Below are 24,678 nucleotides of genomic sequence, written 5' to 3'. Positions count from 1 at the left end.
CTACCATTGGTTGTCACCGAGAAGAGCCTGGCTCCATCCTCCTGACACTCACCCTTTATATATTGATAAACATTAATAAGGTCACCCCTCAGCCTCCTCTCCTCCAAGCTAAAGAGCCCCAGCTCCCTCAGCCTTTCCACTCCTCAGGAAGGCAGGAGGCTCCTGATAGAGCTGCTGTCATCTCCTGCCTCTGCACCACGCAGCAATTTGTGCCTGTGGTTCTGATTTAAACAAAGAGGCTGCAACATGGACCCCAGGAACCACACACCTTTGCAAAAAGTAGTGAGTAAAACTCACCACCGTGGGGTGCTGGTGGAAAGTCTGAAAGGGGGGGATGCGGAGCAGCAGCATCAGCCTCTGTCAAGCCGCTTTCTGAGATGCAAGTTGAGGTCTCAACGTGGCACTGAGATCCATCAGTGCTGCAACTCTGGAGGGAAATCTGCTCTTCAGGTTGTCCTGGGTGGTTTTTCAGGATGCCTGTCTTACTACAGACAAATCAGGGAAAAATTATTCAGGCTTATTCACATTTATTTCATTAATAACAGAACAAAAATGTTTGGACTTGACTGATTATTTTACACAGAAAATATTGGAATGATGTGTGAGGTGGTTTTGTGTCCATTTTGCTCTGTTTTATTTCCATGTAAAAATATACATCTGGTACACAAGATTAAAAAAAATAAATTTTCACAACAAAATAAGTGCTTTGAGGACTAAAAATTCACTTGTGCACTTTCATGTTGGCCTAAGTATTTATGTTTTCTAGCCACATCCCCTCCCTACCCCAAAAATGGGCAAACCCCAGATTATAAATATCAGCTGTGTCTGGTATACAAAACTTTCCCAGAAAAAAAAGGGCAGGAAACACAAACATAACGCTTCTGTGGCTCAGACAATCTGATTTTGACTCCCCAAAGACAGTAAAGAAAAATGGCTCAGGGAACTCAACACTAGTTATCGGGCATTGCAAACAGAAGGGGGAGAAATGATGAGATGTGATACCTTTCAGGGGAATAATGGTACAGACCAGGTAGCAACAGTGTGTTTTCAAACGGTTTGAGAAGGACTGATCTTGCCTTTTTGGAAGAACAGGGCAGATTAGATGTCTCTTAAAACCCTTCTCCACCTGATTTATTGTGCTGTAGGGTTGGATAGTGGAAAAAGAACAATTTCTACAGCCAGAATGTGCTGATCTTGAGCCAAGTATCAGGAAATACTGACATGTTAAAAATGTTGTTTTCTCGCAACAGTTTCTTTCCACCACTGAGTGTTTCTCGGGTAGACCGTGCTGGTCACAAAAGTGGCTTGTTTCATTTCCTCTGTCATGGGGCCACTTTGCCATTAGTCCAAGCAGCATTGGATGCACCTTAGAACATCAGAAAGTCCCTTCTGCCAATCCCTTGGGGGAGAAAACAGTCCCTTTGGTAAAGCATGAATCAGGGCAGAAGGGACACTCAGAGCTCATGGTTAAAAATGGTACATTAGCACCCAAACACATGAAGGCAGCTGGGATCAATCGTCACCAGCTTTGCAGAGCTGATCTCAGATGGTATCACAAACCCACTGCACGTGGGAACCATAACAGCCATAACTCGGTAGCCGAGGTCACACCCGCTCACAGGGCAGAAATCCCTGCTAAAACATTTGGAAATTGGTATAGCTGAGGACGAAACAAGAGGAAAGGCAGCTGAAGGGATGTTCTCAGACATGGGGTTGAGTCTTAGAAACCAGAGTGTGCAAAAGTCAACCAAACTTGCCTCATTCTCCAATTAGTCAGTGGCTTTCTAAGACAAAATAAAAATCTGTGCAGAGATGCTTGGCAAGCTTGGGATTTGTCCTTGGCCTGAAGAGGCTCTTCTGCAGTGTTCATAGTTCATTGAGTTGAAATGCCCAGGGGGAGTCCTTGGGGAGAGGTTTCCCACCATAGGGTGCCTTGTCCCGTTGGACTCCGAATGAGCCAGCTGAGTTCACCTGCCAAAATTTGCTTCAGTGGCAAATCCGTTCTGTCATTTCTTTCTGCATTGGAAGGGGAGAGAAAAGAAAGAAACAGTAAGTGTGTAAGGCAGGTTTCAATAGAGGGACATGTCGGGCAGGTTGGTAGGTGTCCAAAACCAACCCAAGGAAGCGACCGTGGGAGTCTCAGTGAGTGCTTCTCTATTTCCCATGGCAGCCCCCCCAGGAACTGCTCTGCCTCAGCAGCTCCTTCCTGGCACCCTCCTCAGGCTCTGCGGCACGAGGTTATTTTGGCATTAGGAACGCACCCGGCTTTTAGCTGGTGGAGGACGGTATTTGTCCTTGCCTTAAGGAGCTCAACTAATAACTTGCAAATGGTGTATGTTGCTGCGGTGAGGAAAGTCTGTGATTCTCGCTGGCTTCTCAGGTTCATGGCTTGTGAATCTGTGTGTGCCTGCAGACCCCCCCACGCACCCCAGAGAAAGATCTGCACATTAAAATGTACTCCCAGAATAGATCTGAAGTGGGACTGGCCTGCAGAGAAGGAAGGAAGTAACTCTGAAAAAAGGAGAACCAGGAAAGCAGGATGACCCTTGAGTAACCCTATAAAAGCCCCTTTAGTGATATAACCAAGGGGCACAGAAGCTGCAACTTGGTGCTGAAAGCTTTGGTTTTAAAATCCACCAAGGGGACAGTGGCAAAGAGAAGGTTTCTCTGTGGGAGTGACACGCAGAATCACTTGAGTGCAGAATACAGCCAGCAAATGAAAAGCTGGTGCTCTGCCACAAAATTGCGTTGCAAACAGGAAGCACTTGCAAACATCTTGGAAGCAGAAAGAAGAGGGGAGTGAGCAGACTATGAACATCCTCTTGCAACAGCATCCAGCCCACCCCACTAGCACAGCACCACGCACAAAAGCAGCTTTGTAGAGGGTGGGTTGAGGTGGCCAGTGGATTGCCAAGCCGCCTGTGAGCTCCTCGGGCTGGCCACAAGTGTCCAAGATATTCATCATACCCTGGAAATCCCCACAGCTCTGCCTTGGTACGGAACCAGCTGGATCTCTGCCAGCCCCGCTGCCCAGGACCATGACCTGCCCTTGGCAAGGAAACAAGTGCGTGGCTTCTCTCCGCCCCCACGTTTCTTGATTTGTTAAGAGAGTGAATCACTGCCTGTCACTAGTTCTGCCTGTACACAGGAGCTGCCTCATTCTCAGCTCAAGATTTGCTGCTAAGAAATCACTTCCCAAATAAGTTTGACAAAAGGGAAACTGAGGCAGCAAAGGGAGATTTGGCCAGTGGCAGGCTTAAAAACCAAGAACTTCTTCATCCCACAACTCCTGTAATTTTTCTAAGCTATATGGGCCTAACAGGACATTTTCTGGCTGGGGAGGTGCTGGTTTTTCTCTTTCTTCTTACTCCTAAATCTCACAAGTAGGGCTCCTCAGTAGAAAGCCCACATCTGGAAATCTCCAACCATAATATAGCATTCAAACCTGCTGTCCTGCTCCAGATGTGCTCCCTCCAGATGCTTGGTGGCCTCCCATAGTCACGTACAGGGAACAGGCACCTCTGCAGGCAGGAGTCTCCTCTGTCATGGGATTCATGTGGACTAACTCTGGCCATCTAGATGCAAGGTTAGAACCATTGTCTGGGTTCGTGAGGCAGTAAAGAGAGACTGAACCTGTCAAGGAAACTTCATCTCATCCCTACTGAGAGATTATCGCTTTTCCACAAACCTTGAGAACTTGCAAAAACTTAACTCTGCAGGCTTAGACTGCCTAAAATAAAGGCAGATGCAATGCACCGTCTTTCCTTGCTTATGTGTCAAACCAGTTGAGAAATCCTTCAAGACTTAAAACCAACTCGGAGCAGCTGCGGTGCAGCCCAGGGAGAACAGGAATGAGCAGAGCACATCACTGGTGCTCTGCCCTGGGCTGGGGAGAGTAATCAACCACAGGAAAACGCACTGAGGTCAAGTGTAAAGTGCTGCAGAGGTTGGATGTTACTATTTGCGGATTCTCACGACTGCTGCTGAAGCAAAGCCAGAACAGCATGAACACTGCACACCCCACAGCACCATGAACCGGAGCCACACCAGGTCCCGGGACTCATTGGAAAGCCTCTAGGATGCACATGAAGAAACTTCCCATTATTGCTTTCCTGCCTGCAGCAGAGAGCGATGGAAGCTCCTGGATCAGTCCTAACCCATGAAACCTCCCTGGGGTAACAGAATGGCCAGAAGGACCACTTCCAGCGTTTGAAAGTCATTCATAAGCTGCAGTAACTTGTCCCACGCTCCCCAACTTGGCATTGCATCCAGGACAAGCTGTCCTCTGGTTGCAGGACACTCTCCTACACACCTACAGTAAGTCATCACCTAGGGGAAGGTTTCCAGGGTTTTTAGGTCTGCTTTAGGGCTTGGATGCCAGGCAATGGGCACACCAACAAATGAGACACAGCTTCCTTGTACTTTAACCCTGGTTGCATCACACAGGAAAACCTGTTCATCTTAGATTCATCCAGACCCATAAATCATCTCCTGTTGCATGTGAGTCACTGGCATTGAAAGCCTACTTGGCAATGTCAGCCTCTGCTTTGGCTATTAGGTGCTAATAATTTACATTAGCAAGCATCAGTCAAAGGAGATGGCACCATTATGGGCTGTATATCAATGCTAAAGAAGATCGTCATGAGGAACGATGGTGAGGAAGACTAACAGAGGACAGAATGACACCGAGCTGCCATTTTTCCGGAGCTGAGGGCCATTGTGACAACATAGGTCACAATCAAACTCTCTACGATATAATTAATGTAAATACTGTTGTCATTCAAATCTCCCCTGATTAGATCATAATCTCTCCATCCCCCCAAATCATGATCAGGGTAGACAGGCAGCAAACTGAGATAAATGAAAGCAGAGGAGGAGTAAAGCGCTAAGTGCTAAACAGGCAGCAATTTCTCTCTCTAGGATTAGACCCTCTTGGTCTCTCCTGTCTCTCCACGGCTGGATATGGCCTTTTCTGCAACCCCAGTATGCTAACGACTGGATTCCCTATTAAGTCTTCTCCCCATTACAACATGTTCTTCCTCTAGGTCAGACCAAACTCAATGTTGCCTTGTGACACACTTGCTTCTCTTATAAAACTATGTGCATTTTCTAGTTGATGTGCCTGGGCTGTCTGGCCTCTGCTTCCCCCCAGTCCTGCTCTTTTCAAGGACTCTCACTCTCTGCCTGGCTAATTACTTCCCAAGGGAGGCTGCAGATAAACTTGGCGCTCTAGCGAGGCCTCTCCAGCTGTTGTCTGGAGCTGCGTGTCCTTTTGGAGCTTCCCTTCCTGCAGTCTCGTTGTAATTCACACCAGGATCTCAAGCAGAGACCTTAGTCCCCTCATAGGAAAACCCAAGACTGTAGAGACGAGACTCAGGCTAAAATCTGACCCCTGAAAACCATGTGGACACAACTGGCTGGAAACACTTTGATGTACAAATTGCATGAGAGCTACCAAGACTCTGTGTTATAGTGGTCCTAAGGATACTGAAGAGCAATTCATAGACATGGCAGCAGAGGCAAAGCTTAAGGGGGGTTTTCAAAGTGTAAAGGGTTTCCTCAGTGTTGCTGGGAAGTTCTGTCTGAGAGCACTAAGGCTGGTGGTTACAGGATAGGTGAGGTGGCTGGAAGAGCCCAGAGAGCTGCACTGCTCAGAGTTCAAACCCCCACCTGAATGTATGGTTGCTGTGTTCAGCCCACACCACTCTCACCCCTTCACCTCCCCGTTCCCAGGGCATCCTTACCAAAGGCTCCAGCTCCCGGTGGTCAACGAGGCTGAACTCCTTGATGAAGTAGTAAAAGTGCTTGTAGCATGTGTTGACGTGAGCCTCAGCGCCCATGTTGATGATGCTGTCGAAGTGGTGGATGTAGACGTGGACAAAGACGCGGAAGAGGCGGGTGAGGATCTTAGTGCAAACTTGCTGGAACTGCTTGGGGAAGGGAATACCTGCAAAGCAAAAGCACGTTGGAAGCCATTTGAACATTTCTCAACCCCCAAAAAAAATCAAAACCAAAACCAAAACAACAGATGGCATTTAAATGTCACTGTCAGGCTTAACAGGCAGCCGTGGAATATGAGGAAGGCCTCCCTTAGCTAATGTCAAGAGTGACAGCTATGCTGGGCAATGTGCCATCTAGCTCTCCCCACGTATTTCCTCATTGCACAACCAGCAATTTCCCACAGACACAATCTGAGGATTTGGGGAGTTGCCCAAGGAGAGAACAGTTCTCATCCAGTGGAGGAGGCCACATCTCTCCACATCTGTCTCTATCCAGAGCAACCTGGCAGAGGATCCTTCTGCCCCTTCTCCCTGTCTTTTCCCTACAAGCCTGTGCAGGCACAGTGTAGGTCAAATTGTATTTACCCAGGTCTGTGAACAAAACCAAACCTCCTTCCAGCAGAAAAGATACCTTCCCTAGTCCTCTGAATCAAAACCATGCTTCATACTGTTTTTCTTCCTCCACACACCCTCATGTTTCCCTTCTGATGCACCAACAGAAACAGGTGGGGTTTCTACCTATTTTTTCCTGATCCTCGTTTCAAACAAACGTCTTATGAAAACAGAAAGAAAACCTCCCATCTTAATGACCCTTAGTTTGCAATTTCATTGCACCAGTATGATGCTCCCTCCTGCAATGTCCTCCCAGGTTGTCCATAAATGGGACTCACCCCACATTGCTCTGCACTTTTAGCCTCGTCCCACACAAGGATGCAATTTCATACTCTACATTTCCATCCTTGTCTAAATGTACTGCTGTCCCAGTGAAAATCTCAGAGGTGTGACACCGTGTCAGCAAGCTTGGGGTAAATCTCTAAAGGAAACATGGCTTTGAAACCCTGAACGTGTTTTTTGGAAGGAGGAAAATGAAACAACTGGAATTTGTTTTCCTGGAGTTTCTTCCTCTCCCCTGAGCAATTCAATGCAAATTTGCAAAGAACAAAATAAAACCCTCTCTTCCCACGGTTGTACCAGCCTCCTCCCTTAGCTTCTTATTAATGCAGCACATAGCCTCTTAAAAATCTTTCCAAACAATCTCTGCTCAACCATGGGCAGCTCATACATTTTGTACTGTGGAAAGCATCAGCAAATCTCTCAGCTAGAAAAAATTAAAAATGGTAATTTTATCTTTGAATCTTTCTCATCAGCCTCGCTAGGCAATTAAACTGTTTTTCCCAAAGGCTCCTGGCAGTTCTGTCTCCCAGCAGCAGTGCTGTGCCCCTCTCCTCCGTGGGTGGCAAACGCACAGGATCTGTCCCTCCAGCATCACGTGTGGAGCCTGTTTTCCACGGCCAGGCTTTGGCAGGTGCTGGGTTCAGTATCACAGAACTCATAATAGAAAATGGTCTTTGTTCTAAACCAGTGTCACCCTCACCCCAGCCCAGTCCCACTTTGCTTTGTGTACCCATCACAGTTGTGGGTGCAGCGGGCAGGGCAGAGCTGTGTGCCCATGTCACAGGTCGATGTCCCGGCCACCACGTGGAGGAGGACACGTCTCAGCTCAGCACCACACGAACACAGAAAGGTGGTTTTGAGACGGATTCGTGGCTGCTGCTCAGCACCACCAGGATCCCGCTGCAGCCCCAGGGCTGATCCATCAGCAGGGACCTTGGCATGACCCATGTCACTGCCAGCTCTAACAGATCCTGTCAGGACTTTCTGGGACAGGTGTTCGTGTCTGGCAAAATACAACCAGGCTCTCCCCGAACCAGCAGCTTAGAGATAGCACTGGAATTCTGCTTCTGCCCTTGCCTGCTGGTCTGACCAGGGGAGGAATCAGAGAGACCTCCAGGTTTCCCTGCAAGTCAGGAGGGACACGCTCCTTTATCAACAGCTTCATTTGAACTTTTCGCACTAAGTGAGAATTTGTTGAGCAAATAAAAGCCCTAATCACCCAGCTGAGGACTGAGACATGCTGCTAGGGTAGCCCCTGCAGACCAGCTTTGAAGAACGAGTCAAGAAATATTTCTTTTAATAAATAAAAATTCACGATGGCGAGTAATTTCTGATGAGTGCACATTGCCGGGCCCTGGCTGGAGAATACATGCTGTTCTGAACAGCCTGGCTCCCTGGAAGCAGAGGAGAGCCGTCGCTGCCAGAAACCCAGAGAGGTGCCAGCAGGCAGCCAGCAATGCATTTGTTCCTCCAGTTTGTCACCCATCCCGCTTGCCTAGGGTCTCCTTGGGTCAAAGCAGGCAGCCAGGGAGAAATCAGACCTCACCAGCCCCCAGGAGTTTATCGCTAAGCTGAAAAAATTGGTAGCAAACAGCAAACCTCAACCCGGTCCTGAGCTGAGAGAGAAATAACATCAGGCAGTAAACAACAGACCAAAAGCATGTCAGAATCCCAGGGCTGGTAGCATCTGTGGTCCAGATACACCTGTCAGATGAGCCACCTCCAGAACTGGCAGATGGTGACAAATGGCTTTCCATCACTTTTTTCCCGATGTTAGCCAGAAATGAACTTGCCCTATAAATCAGTTGCCAACAAGTCTTCATGGACATGCTGGCAGATGAAAGACTTAGAGGGACAGACACCTCCAGCTACGACCTGGGTTTTCCAAAAGCACCTGTTGCATCAGGGAACAGAGATTTTGCGTAAATCTTGCAGCTCCTGGAAACTACGGGCGCTGTTGCCTGGAAAGATACCACCAAGCTGCTGGGACCTACACGTACCCTTCTGGGCTGCCCCATCACTGTGCTTTCATATGAACTCAGCAGCAGCTCCTGGGCTGCTCTTCTTTGTGTCTATCACAAGGTGTCAGTGTGTGGCCACCCCCTCCAGACATGGCCAAGCTGTAGTGGAGCCTGGTAGCCACCAATGGACTTCTACAGGTCACCCCTCAGCCTGCCATCTCACCATGCCAATCACCCACCGTGGTTCTTTGGGTCCAGATGTCACTGGGGTCTGGCTCTGGATCCTTCTCACCGCATCACTCCTCTCACTCACACACATGCCCAGGGAGGGATGGGCAGCCCCAGAAGACAAGAACAAAACCCTGCGCCATCGGGTCCCGTGTCCCATCACCGTGCTGCAGCCATGTCTGCACCTCCTGTGCCAGGACCCCCCCATACAGGCTATGGATGCCCAACCGGACGGTTCATCTGGCACGGGGACCTGCGCCAGCTGATCAAAGTGTTTCCTTGTGGGAAGGAAGCAGGGTGGATATCTGATAAGCAGGTTGCCTCTGCCAGCAGCAGCCGTGACTCGCTGCTGATCTCAAGTGACTTGGAAAGCAACCGCAGCAGCCCCAGCAGGCACTGGCCACACCAGTGAGGAACTGGAGAAACTCCCCATCCCCTCGCCCAGAGCTGGAAGGAAAGGGCTCTCCAGTAAAAGCTGATCTGACCCACGCAGGGAGAGCAGCAGAAAGATCTGTCATAAATACAGCTTGCCCTGGGTCACGGCTGCTGGCATAGCAGATGTCCAGCAGATGACACATGTGACATCCTCTCCAGCACACAAGGGGACACAGCGAGAGCAGCCTGTGCCTCCTCCTGCAGCTGGGCACAGCCCTGGGACAGGGATCTCAGCACTGGCCACGCATCTATCCTGCCCTTGCAGATATTTAGCTTTAAATTGAGCAGACAGGCTCCCATTTGTTCCCGCTGGAGCTGTCCTGGCTGCTGGGAGGGGTCCCAGCAGCAGCAAGGGGGGAGCATTGGGGCCCATTCCCCAGGTGTGTGGGGCAGGAGGCTGCTCCCAATGTGGCTCCCAGCTCCCTGCCAGGCTGGGCCAGGCAGAGCAGTGTCACAGCTGGTGGCAGAGAGACCCCATTAGTAGCTAATGTGCCAATAAGTGACACTTGGGAACGGGACAGTGGTGGCGCTTGTTTGGGGGACCTTTTCCATCTCTGAGGTGGTACGCGCTGGCAGGAACCAGCAGGAGTAGCACCCTGGTGAGAGGAGGGGATGAGGCTGGTGGGACTGACTCTGCTGAGATGACCCATTAGCAGGAGCGTGGGAGGCCAGGAGAAAGTCAGGATGGAGCCCCAAGTTTTGACAAAACACACTGGCAGCATGAGGTTCCTTGGGCTGGCTTCACCCTCTGCAGCCCTACACACACAGCAACACAGCAACACCACCCCAGCATGTCCTACTGATGGTCCCAGCTGCCCCAAGGAGCAGCAGAACACCACAAACCCCATCTGGGCTGATTTAAAGGCATTGAAATTACCTCTGCATTTAAATCACTGGTGCTCACCGTCCAGCAACCCTGGAGGAAGCAGCAGCAAATAGAATCACAGAATCCCAGAATGTCAGGGGTTGAAGGGACCTGGAAAGCTCATCCAGTGCAATCCCCCCATGGAGCGGGAACACCCAGATGAGGTTACACAGGAAGGTGTCCAGGAGGGTTGGAATGTCTGCACAGAAGGAGACTCCACAACCCCCTGGGCAGCCTGGGCCAGGCTCTGCCACCCTCACCGGGAACAAGTTTCTTCTCAAATTTAAGTGGAACCTCCTGTGTTCCAGTTTGAACCCATTACCCCATTACCTTTCCATATTGATCCCCAGGAATGAGTCCCCCCTCAGTCTCCTCTTGTCCAGCTCCAGAGCACCAGCTCCCTCAGCCTTTCCTCACACGGGAGATGCTCCACTCCCTTCAGCATCTTGGTGGCTGCGCTGGACTCTCTCCAGCAGTTCCCTGTCCTGCTGGAACTGAGGGGCCACAACTGGGCTCAATATTCCAGGTGTGGTCTCCCCAGGGCAGAGTAGAGGGGCAGAACCTACCATCCAACCCCACCTCTGACTCTTCTTGCGTGATAGATGAAGAGGGGACCACAAGATGCCACGTGAGCTCGCTTGGATGCAGGGAAAAACATTTATACATAGGGTCAGCTGTTCTCCTCCACCCCTGCTCTCAGGTGTGCGTTACCCAGACCAGATTGCTGGTTGCCAGGGGTATCGCCTGTCCCAGGGCAGAAAGACAGCCCGATGCCAGGAGGAGCAGAGCACAGCAACCATCCCCAGCAGCAGGAAAGGGAGACCCTCACCCACGCTCCAAGCCAGGGCAAAAGCTGTAAGGACAGCGGGTACAATTTCACACACTGCAAGGCGAGCGACGTGACTCACAGCCCTGAAACGAATTAGCACCTTCAGTTTACCTTGGATGTTTTGCTTGAAAACCCCGAGATGTGATTTAATGCTCCGAGAAGTCTGTTTTCTCCACTCTATTCTGATTGCTTCAAAACATAAGGCAACCATGTGGGACCACGTGTAAAAGGAAATGAAAATGAGAGGTAACAAAGTGCCTGCGCTTACAGTAAAGCACTGCGAATGGATCTTTCCTTCCGTCTCTCCCGTCCCTAACCCTCGTGCTCCAGCCAATTTCATTTCTCTGTGATGAATCAGTACTGGGAAGCTATATTGCTTCTTGGCAATTGCATTTTTTCCTCTGCAAAAGCAGTAATTCAATGAACTATGTGACGAATTATTGTTGTTGTTATTATTTCTCAATTCCAATCTGGCCACAGTAGAGCTCGGTGATTCATTTTTTCCTAAAAATAAGTCTTTAAAGCCCCATTTAAAACTAATGGTGTGATGGCAGCTGCAAGCTGGTATGGTGTTAATTTTGGAAGAAAATAGGGAAAAAATAAAAGACAAATCATGTAAAAAATAGCCAGCTGAGAAAACAGCAATAATTAGCTGAATTCTGAACATTTTTCTCCTGTTGTTACGGAGAGAAAATACTGGATGATTCCACACCAAGTTTTCTCTGGTTTTCATAATTGTTTTGGGACTACGCTTGAATGGCAGAGCTCAAGGTTTGAAAAGCTTTCCAAGAACCGTTCCAAAATCTCCCGTGACTGATGCTCTTTAGAACCACAGGCGCATTTGGCAGAGAGCACGGGGCGTTCCTGGCACTGGCTCTGGTCCAAGCCCTGCATCCACATTCATTTAATAACAGGGATGTTTCAGCATCCACAGTGGTGCTGGTGTGGGACAGCTGGGCTGGTGCAACCAGCACCCTGATACTGGGCTGACCGGTGTTTGACAGAGCCAAGTGACTGCTCAGGGCCCTGCAAACCCCATCTGCTCAACCCTCTGCCCAGCAGCAGCTCCCCAAAATGAGCCACCATGGGGCAGAAGGATTACCAGGAGGAGCTGATTTGTTCACGTGGCTCCTCACTGAAGTAATCTACAGATATAGTTTTACCAGCTGGTAAAAATACACCTGTAGAATCATTCATCCTTCTTCCTGCATGGGAACAATGCTTATTCTCCATTTAAATGTATTTTTCAGGACAGCTACATTGGTTGGAAGAGTGGAAACAGGGCGCTAGCACATGCAAACTGATACAGATCGTCTGGGAAAGCTGCTGCTGCTGTAGATTTATAGAGATCAGGCTGGCATAGCTCACCCCTTGCAGGGTTTTTTCTCATCTTGAGCAGCATAAAAACAGGTTTCCATGCCAGAGGAAGGATTATACAGCAAAGCCTTTAAGTGGGACTGAGCCCTGCGGGTGGATTTCCCTGGGGATGGGGAAGACGCAGCATTTCCCCATGACCCTATTAAACCACGGCAGGGATTTTATACTGGTGCAAGCGTGCCATCCCAGGGCTGTGCTCCTGCTGGGTAACTCTGCTGTCTGCAGACACTGGGCTCCCTTGCTGCCAGTTCGGATGCCGGGTGCCCCTCCAGCATACGCTCTGCATCACACAGCTTGGCTAAACCAAGGGCGTTTGTCACCCGGGTCACTCTGCTCCTCTCACATCTCTGACACGTGCTGAAGGACCAGATGCTTTAGTGGCGCAAATCAGCCCAGCTCTGCTCCGGTCACTGGAGCTGTGCCCACCTACCCCAGCCAAAGACTGATGCAAAAGGACCTGGTGAGCTCACAGGCCAGTGAACCATCTCTGCTCATTTCCAGCTGTGCCTCTCACCCCACGGCAAAGGATTTTCCCTCTCTGACCCATGAAATAACTCTCCTTTAGCTGTCAGAACAGCCATGAGTGAGCTGCGCTGAATCATGTGTTGCTTCAGGCTTTGTAGCTTTTTGGAAGGAGAAGGATGCTGAGGTTAGCCTCAGGCAACGTTAGCAAGTTTGGGGAACACTTGCTGATTCTAAAAAAAATGAAAACAAACAGAAAAAGGCCTGTTTTGTCTGCGGTCAGGTGGCCTTAGCCAGGGAAATCTTTGTGCTGGGACAGTTTTACTGCACATGGCAAAGAAGGGCCAGGAGGGAAAGCTGAGATGCACAACACAGCTCATGAAACCCCTGCTGAGAGAGGTCAGCCGTGCTGGGGGACTCTCCGGTACAAGCAGGAGGGAAACAAACCTTCACACTAAAACCCACCTCTGCTGCTAATATTGAAGAGCCTCACTGCAACTGCAAAACATGGCATTTATAATTTCCCCCATCACGTCATCAGACTCCTTTCCCCTCCTTAGAACAGCTCACATCTCCCCTGTGTCCTCTCGGTGCCTTATTCCCCCTTTTCTGGGTCTTCCCCCAAGAGGATGGCTCTTTCGGGGGGAGGCTGAGTATCTCCGTTTGCTCACCCTGGTCACTGTCCCCGAGCCCCATGTCCGTCCCTACTGCATGTCCCACATCATCCAGCGCGGCGATGAGGACGGGGCCTGTCAGGAACAGGCGGATGTGACATTTCCCTTCAACCATACACCTCCATCTTCTGAAATGCCAGAGCTGCCAAGTAATTGCCCGGCGCACAAGGCAGGCCAGTGAAAGGCAGTTAATTGGGGACACGCTTATGACAAACTGCCACTGGCTTCCTCCTCCCCCACCACCCACAACAGCTTTTCATGCGCTTTGAAGTGCGATCTCAGGCGAAGTTCCCTTTTACATATGAGAGGCCAGAAGCACCAAGACACATGGACAAGGGGACTGAAGTCACTTGGGGACATGAAGGTGTCCCCCCACCCAGAAAGGGGCTTGGAAGAGGGACCCAGGAATGGCTTTGGAAGAGAAAAGAATGGGCTTGCCCCACGACCGCCTGCAGTGTCTCACCCAGAACTGCCCCCACACCAGAATGAAAGGAGAAGTGGAAACCTGAGGCACTACGCATCCCTCCCTGTGTCTGGAGGGAGAAGTGCATGAAATGAAGTGAAAACCAGCAGAGCCACGACTGTACTTGGCTTTTGCACCTCTGAGGGGTCTAGGGAACCATAGGATAGTTTAGGTTGGAAGGGACATTCAGAGGTCATCCCACCAAACCCCCAGCAATGAGCAGGATCACCCCACCCCAGAAAGCTGAAATTAAAGAGTTTGGCACAACCAGTCCGTCCTCTTGCTTGTGGAGTTGTGACCCCTCTGAGCCTCCAAGGGCTGGAGACTTGAACGAAAAAAACACACAGCTAGGCATTGCAGCACAGCAAAATGGGGCTGTAACAATTAGTGGCAGCTAGTAATCCCACCCAGACCATTTTCTTCAATGTTTCCCAGTGTATTAATGAAAATACTGCACCTAAGCTGCACTGATTTCATATGGCTCGGTCAGCTGTGCTGCTTGGGAAAACAGAAAGGGTCAAGCAGCCTTGCAAAGCCAGGCGTTCCCCCAAAAGCTCCTTAAATCCGCTTTTACTTTCAAGTAGTTTTGTGTTTCATCTGAAAAGCAATAGCTCTGAGGTATGACCTGCAGCTCCGGCAGCCCCGCCAGCCCTTGAACTCAGCTCCAGCCCTTGAACTCATCTCCCCAAGCTACAAGAACACAGCTAAGTGGAGGGCTAATATCAGCCCCAGCAGCTGCCAAGTGCTGCAGGGCAGCAGCGGAGGGGTTAGTTTGCAAGCTGTGTTGCCTTTGGCAGCTGCTGCAAGCTCTTGAGGCCAAACTTTTTGAAGGGGTGCATGGTACACGCTGGGGGCTGGCAGCTGGAAAGGCCAGATCCGGGGTCAGGCAGCGCTGCTAAAGAGCAAGATGTGATGTGTAATTAGGTCTGCGATGAACCAGCAGAGATGGAGAGCTGAGAAGCGGAGCAGCAGGGTGGAACAAGAGTTAGACCTTTGGGAGTGCGAACCCACCTGGAGAACTAGAAAGAAATGGAATCGGGGAGGGGAGGGAAGGAGAGGAGAGGAGAGGAGAGGAGAGGAGAGGAGAGGAGAGGAGAGGAGAGGAGAGGAGAGGAGAGGAGAGGAGAGGAGAGGAGAGGAGAGGAGAGGAGAGGAGAGGAGAGGAGAGGAGAGGAGAGGAGAGGAGAGGAGAGGAGAGGAGAGGAGAGGAGAGGAGAGGAGAGGAGAGGAGAGGAGAGGAGAGGAGAGGAGAGGAGAGGAGAGGAGAGGAGAGGAGAGGAGAGGAGAGGAGAGGAGAGGAGAGGAGAGGAGAGGAGAGGAGAGGAGAGGAGAGGAGAGGAGAGGAGAGGACACTGCGGATGTGTGATGAACACCTCCAACCAGCCCTGCAGCTCAGCACAAAGGCCAAGGAAGCTGATGACCTACCAGCCCTCATTTCTTACAAGCACAGAATACTGGGAAGAATTCAAGCACAGAAAAGGAGAACATAGTTTTCCATGTCCCCGAGGAGCCGGACGAGGAATCCCAAGAACAATTTGCAGCAAGGGGGTGTGGGACGGACACTGAGGAGGAATCCACTATCCTTGGAATTGCAAAGTTCAGCAACCAACCCTGAGGCACACCAGTGGCTTGGGAAAACGAACTGGTTACAATCCCAGCCTTCTGGTGAAGAACCAGAGCACACTCACCTATCCTGGTGGGGAAGATGTCCTCGTTGTTAATGAGCATCTCGATCCAGTCCATCAGCATACACATGTACTGTGGGGCCGACAGCTTGGTCGGCTTCTTATATTTGCTATCGTCCTGCCACCTGTACTCATATTTGAGCCCTCCTGACATGATGGGGCAGCTCTTCTCCGTGCAATACTCCGACATGGTGCCGTAGATGAGGTTGATGCGGTTGAAGAAGTCCACCACGTGCACGGCGATCCAGTCGTTGATGCTCTCGCCGGGAGGCAGCTGCACCACCGCTTTCAGGTCCAGCCCGGACTTGAGGGAGGCCTGGGCTTTCTTGTACAGCTCGAAGCGCTGGGTGCCCGGCTCAAACTTCTTTCGAGGACGAAATGTTTTGTCTTTGTTGAAGACTTGCTTAAGACACAACGCCATCACGGGCAGGGCCAGCCAGGGTGAGGACAGAGGTTCTGCACAATGTGAAAACCAAGGGGTCTTCAGAGGTGAAGGTTTCTGGAAGGAAAAAAGAGAGATTTCGGTCTGCACACATGGGCACACTTGCAGGGATGAGCTCGCACCAGGACGCTGGCTGGCCCCGCTGCTGCGGCAGCACACGGGGATGGAGATTTGTGGTGAGCTCTTGGCCCCTCCACACCCACCAAGGTGACCTGGAGCAGCTGCTGCCTCCTCCCACAGCAGATCCGGGCACTGGTGAGGGTGAGCACTGCCACACGTGTCCCATGCAGAGCTCGATGGCAGGCAGAGCACTCGCCAGGCTCCAGCCAGCCTCCTACCTGCAGAGCTTTTATCAGTAACCGTTGCAATAAAGTGATAGCCAAGATATCAGTGGAGCTCAGCAGCCTGGACAGTCCCAGCCTGGTGGCCCTTTCCTCCCCCAACACAGGGGAACTGTCTCTTTCCCAGGGATTTCTCAGCACAAATAACCCGCAACCTTGCTGCGGCGGCTGGTGAACGATGCCCTGGGGACCACACTGTGACCACAGCCAGCTGCTGGTTCACACAGATCAATAGGAAAAGCGGGGATTATTTTTGTTGTTCTGCCCCGTGTGTTTGTTCAAAAGAACAAAACCCACACGTGAAGAAGGGAAGCGGCAGAGCAGCACAGCAAGGTGACGTGCCAGATGCACACAATGCACACAGGAGCCGGCCGGGGGGCAGCAGATGCTCCGAGTGACTCGATGCTCCGGGTGACTTGGGTGACTCGGTCTGGAAGTCATTGCAAAATGCTGAGCTCACCCCTTCCTGCCCGAGCTCAGCAGCACAGACTAGGGCTGAAGGCTGTGGTATTTCCCTTATTTTTCTTTTCCTCCCTGAAGCTCCAGTGGGAATCCCATGTCTGTCCCAGACAGGCTGAAATACAGTTGTGCATTTAGTGACCTGCGCTCATCACCAGTGGTGGTAACAAAACATCAAGTCCCCCTTGTGCTAAATGCTTTGATATGGTGTAGGGAAGAAAAAGTCCTCCAATAGTTAAAAAAGAACAGAAAAAGGAGATTCATGGAAAGGGGAAGTGACTTACCCAAAGTCACGAGCAGGAGGGAATGGTGCCCAAGCAAAACTTGGATGCAGGTTCATCATTAAAAAGACAGCTTTTAACCAAAAGCTTGCTATATAAACTCTGTTTTCTAAACTTAGTCCTGAGCCACAAGCAGATCCTATTTTGCCCAGCAGAGACCACCTTGCAAGAGAATCCCTGTGCATCCCTGGGAGGCAGAAGGACCTAGTGATCACCCCAAACACCCACAGGATCCCCTGTGGGGATTTTTACACCACAGCCAGCACGTATCTGCAAGGGGAAAGCCCGTGGTGTGGGTGCAAACCCCAGCACGGGTGTTGTTAGTGGTCTTACTTTCCCAAGGCAGGAGTGTTGCTTTGCCACCTTTGCATAGCTCACGGCATAGTGGTACCAGAGCCAGCTGTGCTCTGCTTTACTGAGGTACAACCAGACCTGAAACTGTAAGTTTTTAGGTGCTTTTTGCCCCATGGAGGGGGTCACAGCCACCGCACAATGTTACGCAGTATGACTTTAACACCGGGTATCTGCAAACCTTCCCCAGCTCATATGGCTGGGTGGAATTTTAATGCCTCCAGCCCTGGTGTCCTCATTTATTGCTGAAAGGCAATGACTAGGGGATGCTTTTGGATGCTTTTTCCTCCCCTGCCCCAAGCTCTGGTCGTGTCAAAAAGTGTGTTCCCCACCTCAAAAATGAAATCACAAGCTCTCCAAAGTGGCAGCGGATGGGGGAAGCGGCACCATGTCTTGGCTCCTACCTGTCCTGAAGGGAAGGATCTCTGGTACGGCAGCCCCGAGGGAGCCCAACGGAGGCCAGGGCGCTGTGGGCACAGCAAAGCTGCTAAGAAAAGCACTTCTCCAGGGCTTCCCGCTCAGCGTCACGTATTCAAGGCACATCCTGTTGATATCGCCTCTAAAAAAAGCCTGCCAGGGAGTCTGCTAATGCATAACAGTTTCTAAAATACACACGCACACATATATACTGTGCCCTTGTGGCCAGGAAGGCCAATGGTGCCTGGGGTGGATTAGAAGGGGGGTGGTCAGTAGGTCAGAGAGGTTCTCCTGCCCCTCTGCTCTGCCCTGGGGAGACCACACCTGGAATATTGTGTCCAGTTGTGGCCCCTCAGTTCCAGCAGGACAGGGAACTGCTGGAGAGAGTCCAGCGCAGCCACCAAGATGCTGGAGGGAGTGGAGCATCTCCCGGGTGAGGAAAGGCTGTGTTCCAGGGTGATAAGAAGCCACCCTGGCAGATGATATCCCCTCCAACACATCACTTGCAGGCCATGAGCTGATTTCACAATCTAAGGGGGTTCCTGTGTTCCTGTGCCTCACGTGGAAAGTCCTCTGCAAATATTGAACCACTCACTGGGAAATAAACTCTGCATCCCATCTTGCGAAGCCATCCTACTGCCCCGTGACGCATCCCACAGCTGCAGCTCTGCATCATCTACATCTCTGTGTTACCCCACAAGCTGCACTCACTCATCAGGCAGGTGGGAACGTGCTTCTTGCTTCAGTACCATCCAAACAAAACACCAGTTTTTTAAAAAGAAAAAGAAGCAGCAAACCTGGTAAACATCTGCCAGGTGTTTTCTACCTGTTTCTAATGAGATTCCCAGGAAGGGAGGGAGCAAAACCCATTGCTGCACAAGTGCTGGGAGCGGATGTGTCCTTGGAGCCCATGGGATGCCAACACAGCACCGCAGCCTCTCTGCTCCCAGGCAATGGTACATACCAGGGTAACATGAGCGGTTTCCTTTCAGGGCCCTCACCAGCATCACAACCAAGCTACCGAGTCATTAAAAGGCCTTGTGAATCTTTACTGGAGAAAAATGTTCTCCAGAAATTAAATTTAACACAAAGCCAAAAACATATCCTGGGATTTATGGCCCAAAGCAGCAGGGATAGGCATCAGGCCAAAAAACAGATTTGTTCTCCAACTTGCTCCAAAGCTTCCACTGCCCAGAGAGATGGATGAGCAGGGAATTACGTGAGCGATGTAGGGAGGGAGCTGCACAGAGGCCACGACCGCGGCTTTAAATACCAGCTATAGCCCTTGCAGCTGGGGCACTGAGATGGGATGTACCAGGTCAGAGTGAACAGTCCCTCCAGAGTCACCCATGCCTCAGTTTCCCCTCAGGCAGGGACCCAGCACCCACCCGCACTTTCAGGGCAGAAAGGCAGAGTCCTTTGGGAATGGACCCAGATGCACCCTGAGTTTAAGTGGCATCAGCTGCAAATGCAAGATCAGATTTCCCCAATATTCACTTTCATGCATCCAACTCGGCCAGTGCTCTTCCATCACTGGCCAGGTATTTGGGACAGCTCCAAGAAAAGAGACAGAAAATGGGAGATCTTCCAAGGCTTAGCTGTGGCTCGGTGTTCAACAGCGCCTGATGTTGGAGGCTGTCATGTTCCTGGAAATCAGACCATGGTCCAGTGGGGCTTGGGGTGGGACAGGAGATCTGTCCAAGTCCAAATCGCCTCTCACACTGCCCATTTTAGGAAATCCGAAGGGCGAGCTGCTATTCAGCAAGCTTAGACAGCAGCTTCTTACAACATGACCGTACACATCCCGCTGCCTGCAGGTCTCTGCCTTCGCTTCCCACGTGCAAAATCAAAGCTTCCCCAAGAGGAGCCTTGGAAAGGGCTGCAACCCCCCTCCACCGCACCGGCACCCCGGGGGCTCACACGTCCCCTTCCGCAGCATCTGCAAACCCCAAAAACAAACCTTGTCCTGCTCCCAGGAGCGGACAGGGTGGCTGTGGGGCCGGAGACCTTCCCCGCTGTCACCCTGTGTGTCCCCCATGATCAGAGGAGAATGAGCGAAGCTGCCGGGTAGAAAGAGGCCACTGCTTCCCATGGGACATCCACGCCATGGCGTGCTCGGTGCTCACCCCCATCCACGCACCCAAAATAGCCTCGGCTGTGCAGAGGGCTGGCTTCAAACCCAGCTGAATGGCCACAAAACCCTGTCCAGGGCTGCGAAGGCTGCTGGCTTCAGTCCTGCTCCTGCTTTTGCTGGCGGCAGCAGAAGCGAAACTCAGTTGGGTTTAGCGAGAGCTAAATGAGCGCAGAGTTAAGCTTTGCAAGGGCAAGGCAGGGCCGCTGTTGGGGATGTAGCAGGCAGAGACACGTGAAAAACTGATTTCCTAGATTGCTGGCAGGTCCAGAGATGAAAGGAAATGAACTGGATGGGGGGGATGTTAGTTCAGGGTCAAACTAAGCTGCTAATTTCAGATTTGAGAGTTGTTTTGGTTTTTTTTTTACTTAAGCTTTTTTCTTTCTTTTTTTATCATTTGGAAACCACAGAGGAACGCAGCAGGGCGAAGGCTTTTTGTAAATTAAAAACGACTCTGAAAGGTCTGCTTAGAAACTGGCAAAACAGAAGGGAAAAGCAGGCTGAGAGGCAGGAGGGGGCTTCCTTCCCCGATCATGCAGGCGCAAGGCAACGTCACCAACCAAAACCACTAGCTTTGACCCCAAATATACTTTAGCCATCACCCAACAGGAAGGATCAGTCCAACACATTGCCAGTCTCCAGAGTGATGGACATCAGGGACAGTCCCACATTCCCTGCCTCAGTTTCCCCAACTTCAAAACTCCTGTCCATGCCCAGGCTGCCTTTATATTAATATTTAGGACTGCAAAAGCAAAGGCTTCAAGGAGAAAAGTGCTTTACAGGTGTCCCCGGGAAGCATTAATGATGGTGGAGGGTAAGGAGAGGGGAAGGCTCTGACACCAGCAGCTCCAGTGCCGAGCACATCCTCTCTGGATCCTGCCCGAGACAGTTACACACTCGCACAAGCATCTGACTGGAAACCACAAGCAGCCGCTTTAGCAGCAGGTTCCAGCCCTCGCCAGCCATGCAACAGCCGTGAAGCAGAACCAGCGCTATGACACCACGGGCAACCCGCAGGGGGACCCCTGCTTTGGGACGAGGCCATGGGGGGAGAGCGCAGATCCACGCTGCCCCAGGGTCCGCAGAGCAAAGCAGAGGTCGAGCACTATCGATTCTGCACATCCCCCTTGGGCTTCCCCAGGGGGATCTTGCCTTCGGCCACCCAGATATCTACTTCTGCTTCTCTGCTTTAGGGGATTCCCTTCTCCGCACCACAGGCTGGGTAGAAATCACATCCTGCCCCATCCCCAGCGGAGAAGCAGGGCAGGTACCTCAGCCACCCTCTGCCAGAGCCCCAGAACAGCCAGACAGCCTCCAGATGGGCAGCCAGAGCAGCAACCAGCTGGCCCCAGGGCTTGGCTGGCTTTTCACCACTCTAGGAAGTGTTACTGTCTGGCTGCTGACTCAACAGCACTGTCTCTGATCTTCCCTTCAAATCCCAGAGAAATTCTGTTGCAAAGTCTGGACTTCAACCTGTCCAAGAACATCTTCGCAAACCAGGCTTGTTCTTGGTGGATTTGGAAGCGCATCACAAGTGCCCCAAAGGCCAAAAGCTGCCTCTCCCAAGCATCCCTTGCCACCCCAGCCCCAATCTAGCCAGGGGCTGAGGGCATACAGGGGTCCTAGAGAGGGGAATGTATCCCCTTTTTTCCAGCCTTCACAACAGCCACGTGTAGTTTTCATCATCTAAGAAAAGGGGGGTTGCAGACGGAGGATGCTGGGGAGCACAGTGTTGGGGCGCTGGCCCCGCTTCCTCTGTGCTTCCTGCTGGAGCCAAGCCCCAGCTGGGCTGTCCGTGAGAAACGGGGTTATTGGCTGCCTATCCCAAATATAACCCAAACGATGGAAAATTCCAGGAAACGAGCCAAGACAAGACGCCAGGAGGGGGATCAAGGCCCAACACGTGGGCTGGGGGAGCTACAGAGAAGTCCTGGGCTCTCAGTGGCATCTCCTTGCTGCCGAATCTTCCTTGTGCAAACCCACAAGAGATGGGAGCATCCTCCGAGGCAGCACTCAAGCACCTGTCTCTAGAGCAGCAGCAGAATGGAGCCCCCCATGCCCCAGCTACGGGGGCAGCTGCCCGGGAAGGCACCCTGGTGCTTCCCCGGCTCGCCTGGTGCTCAGAAATCCCCAGCTCATGCAAAATGGACCAAGCAGGGGTCCAGGAACTGGACTGCACACACCTTGGCTTGCCCCCCCAGCCCAGACCCACTGTCCCGTCTCTGTCCCATTGCCTGTCGTGCCTCCCTGCCATGCCACTAGCAAAGCAACAGCTCCCTGGGAACCACAGCCTGGCCCAAAGGCTCTGAGGTTTTCCCCAAGTCACCCAAGATGCCACCAAGCAGAAAAGCAAAGCCCCATCTCTCCAGATTGGAGGCAGCATATCCAGTTCATTTAGGGGTGATTCCCACGTGGGGCTGAAGGTACCTCATTCCTGGAGGCTGAGACCTTGCTGCTGCTGCCAGTGATTTGCTGGGAGCCCTGCAAAGAGTTGTCCAATGGCTTCCACAGCACACAACCGCTCGGGTTCAGTCCCAAGGGTGATTACTCCACCATCAGCGCCGTAATCCCCAACACCGAGCGCTCTGGGCCCGCAAGCTCGGCAAAGAAGACGAGAGGAGCCAAACCAGCTGCTGAAAACCCATCTCCACCGCTCGCTCCCACCCAGTTCCCCCGCCCACAACTTTCCACCCTCCCTCCGACACCGGTAAAGCCGCTGCCGGGACCGTCCCACCCGGGAAACGGGTGTCTGCCCACCCTGCGTGGGGCTGCCGGTCCCCCCTTCCCTTCACCTCCGCACCCCCGGCCATCTGCACTAATCAGCAGCAGCAGTCCCGGACCCTCCTGCATCCCTAAAAGGGGCTCCTCGGTATTTACACACTGGCGGCAGAGCAGACACACGCCGGAGGAAGGGGAAGAGCCTTGTGCAAGCGTCCACAGCCCGGCCGGGTGACGGATTGCTCCTTCCCAGGCTGACCCCCGCCAGGTTTTGCCCAACCCGCGCTTAAAAGCACCGCAAGAGCATCCTCGGGGGTGCAGCACTGGCTGTTTCCACCCCCAGGACTCACCTCGTCCCCCGGCACAGCCGCCTTCCAGCCCCAAATTCCTCCGCTGCACTTTATGCTCTTACTGAGGAACAAAAGTAAAAGCGAGTAAGAAGGAAAAAGCCCGAGCCCGGCTGCCCGCCGGGACTGCCCGCAGCGCAGGGACGGCGGCAGCGCAGGGACGGCGGCCGCGCTGCGGCGCTCGCCGGGCTTTCCGTACAGAAACCCGGGGCCGAGGGTTTTTCTCCGGCCGGTGATGTCACATCCTGACCCCGCCGGCTGTCCCGGGAAAAGCCGCCGGGAATCCGTTCTGCCAGCCCCTACGGCCACGGGTGGGCACCCACGCATCATTCCTGGATGCTGAGCTCCTTTTTGGCACGGGGTCCTACGCTGCTGGCTGGCTCCGGGCTTTCACGGGACAGCAGCGCGCTGGCGGGAAGGAGATGAAACCCTGCAGTATCCCCCCCGCCCCATCTTCTGCACGGCCTCTCTCCCCTCCCCACTCTGCATGCACACCAAAATCAGCCGGGGGTTCCAGCGCCAGGCCAAGCTGGACACCATCCAAAACAGAAAAGCCAGAGAAAGGGGAAAGAAAACAGCAGAAAAAAGAAAACCCAACCAACCAACCCAAAACTTTCACTGCGCAGAGCAGACTTACTGTCTGTTGCTCTCGTAGGTGGGGTGAGTTCTGAAGCACGTTGCGGTATTTAAATACCACTCGGTGAAAGGAAGCCTGTGCCAACACGCTCAGCGCCGAGAGGAGCCGCCAGCCAGCGTGGGATGGCTCAGCACAGCCTGGGATGCTGCTTTGGGGTCAGCATGCCCCGGGTGGCGGTGTCGAACTGGTGCTGCACCCCACATGTGATGCTTAGGGGTGCTGTGGCAAGGTGGGAGGCAGCAGCACGGACCTGGTGCTCACAGTCGCATCTCTTTGCCGGGGAGCAGCCGCGGTGAGATGAGATGCAAGCATTGCTGGAAACATCTGCAAATAGTTTGGCACTGGGACAGTTCTACTGAGAGAAACATTGCTAGGCTTTGCTTAAATGTGTGTTAAACTCAGGTTCAGCCAAGCGTTTGCAGGTGATGGGGCGAGGTGGTGGGTGAAGAGCAGCAACAGTGTGAGAAAGGAAACCACAAAGCCAGCAGGCTGAGACAACGGGAGGATCCCGCTGCCGGGTAGGTCTGCACGAAGCAGGAGGGTTTAGGATGAGGGTTTGCCTCCCTGAACCCCACCTGGCTTCCCCGCTGCTGGGTTTACCTTCTGGCCACAGGCAGACTGTGCATCCAGTAGGACAGATCTCTGCAGGACATAGACTCCTTCCTCTGTAAAGGGGCTTCTCGGCTCCAGGCGATGCCAGGATTTGTCCTTGAGCCACAATGTTCAGACACAGTCCTTAAAAATAAAGTTACTTGCCCAATGATGTGAAACATCCTCTATTATCCAGCAGCATCCCGGAGCAGGTGGACAGGAGGGAGCTCAACATGGGCCACACAAGGTGTCTGCTCTCCTTGTGCTGGTGTAGATGCAACACAAATGATTTGTCACCTGCAGCAGTATC

General features: G+C 52.2%; 1 protein-coding gene across 12 annotated transcripts; it reads right to left on the bottom strand.

The window, feature by feature from the left end:
• Nucleotides 1–507: 507 nt before the first annotated feature.
• Nucleotides 508–23,982, bottom strand: MOB3C (MOB kinase activator 3C). 12 transcript variants are annotated; one of them, XM_065071449.1, is made up of 6 exons: nt 23,144–23,747; nt 22,503–22,556; nt 15,657–16,152; nt 5,745–5,947; nt 3,446–3,575; nt 508–2,016 (listed from the first exon to the last, which is right to left on the bottom strand). In XM_065071449.1, exons 1-6 carry the CDS (start codon nt 23,468–23,470, stop codon nt 1,874–1,876), a joined length of 1,353 nt encoding a protein of 450 aa, XP_064927521.1. In that variant the 5' UTR covers nt 23,471–23,747; the 3' UTR covers nt 508–1,873. The 12 variants fall into 12 exon arrangements, with proteins under 12 accessions (XP_064927521.1, XP_064927523.1, XP_021155768.1 ...); XM_065071451.1 differs by lacking the exons at nt 22,503–22,556; nt 23,144–23,747 and adding exons at nt 17,180–17,218; nt 17,932–20,054; XM_021300093.2 differs by lacking the exons at nt 22,503–22,556; nt 23,144–23,747 and adding an exon at nt 23,778–23,982.
• Nucleotides 23,983–24,678: the final 696 nt, after the last annotated feature.

This window comes from Columba livia, chromosome 8 (assembly GCF_036013475.1).
Source record: "Columba livia isolate bColLiv1 breed racing homer chromosome 8, bColLiv1.pat.W.v2, whole genome shotgun sequence".
In the NCBI taxonomy this organism is placed as follows: Eukaryota; Metazoa; Chordata; class Aves; order Columbiformes; family Columbidae; genus Columba; species Columba livia.
Note: the sequence above shows the minus strand (reverse complement) of the source record. Positions and strands in the feature narration are given on the sequence as shown.

Coding starts and splice junctions, on each gene's coding strand:
- MOB3C (XM_065071449.1), bottom strand. CDS start 23,470: ATGATGCGTGGGTGCCCACCCGTGGCCGTAGGGGCTGGCAGAACGGAT. Junction 16,153..22,502: donor TCTCAGCCTCCAGGAATGAG/GTACCTTCAGCC, acceptor TTTTCCTTCCAG/AAACCTTCACCTCTGAAGAC. Junction 5,948..15,656: donor CATCTTCCCCACCAGGATAG/GTGAGTGTGCTC, acceptor TTTGCTTTGCAG/GTATTCCCTTCCCCAAGCAG.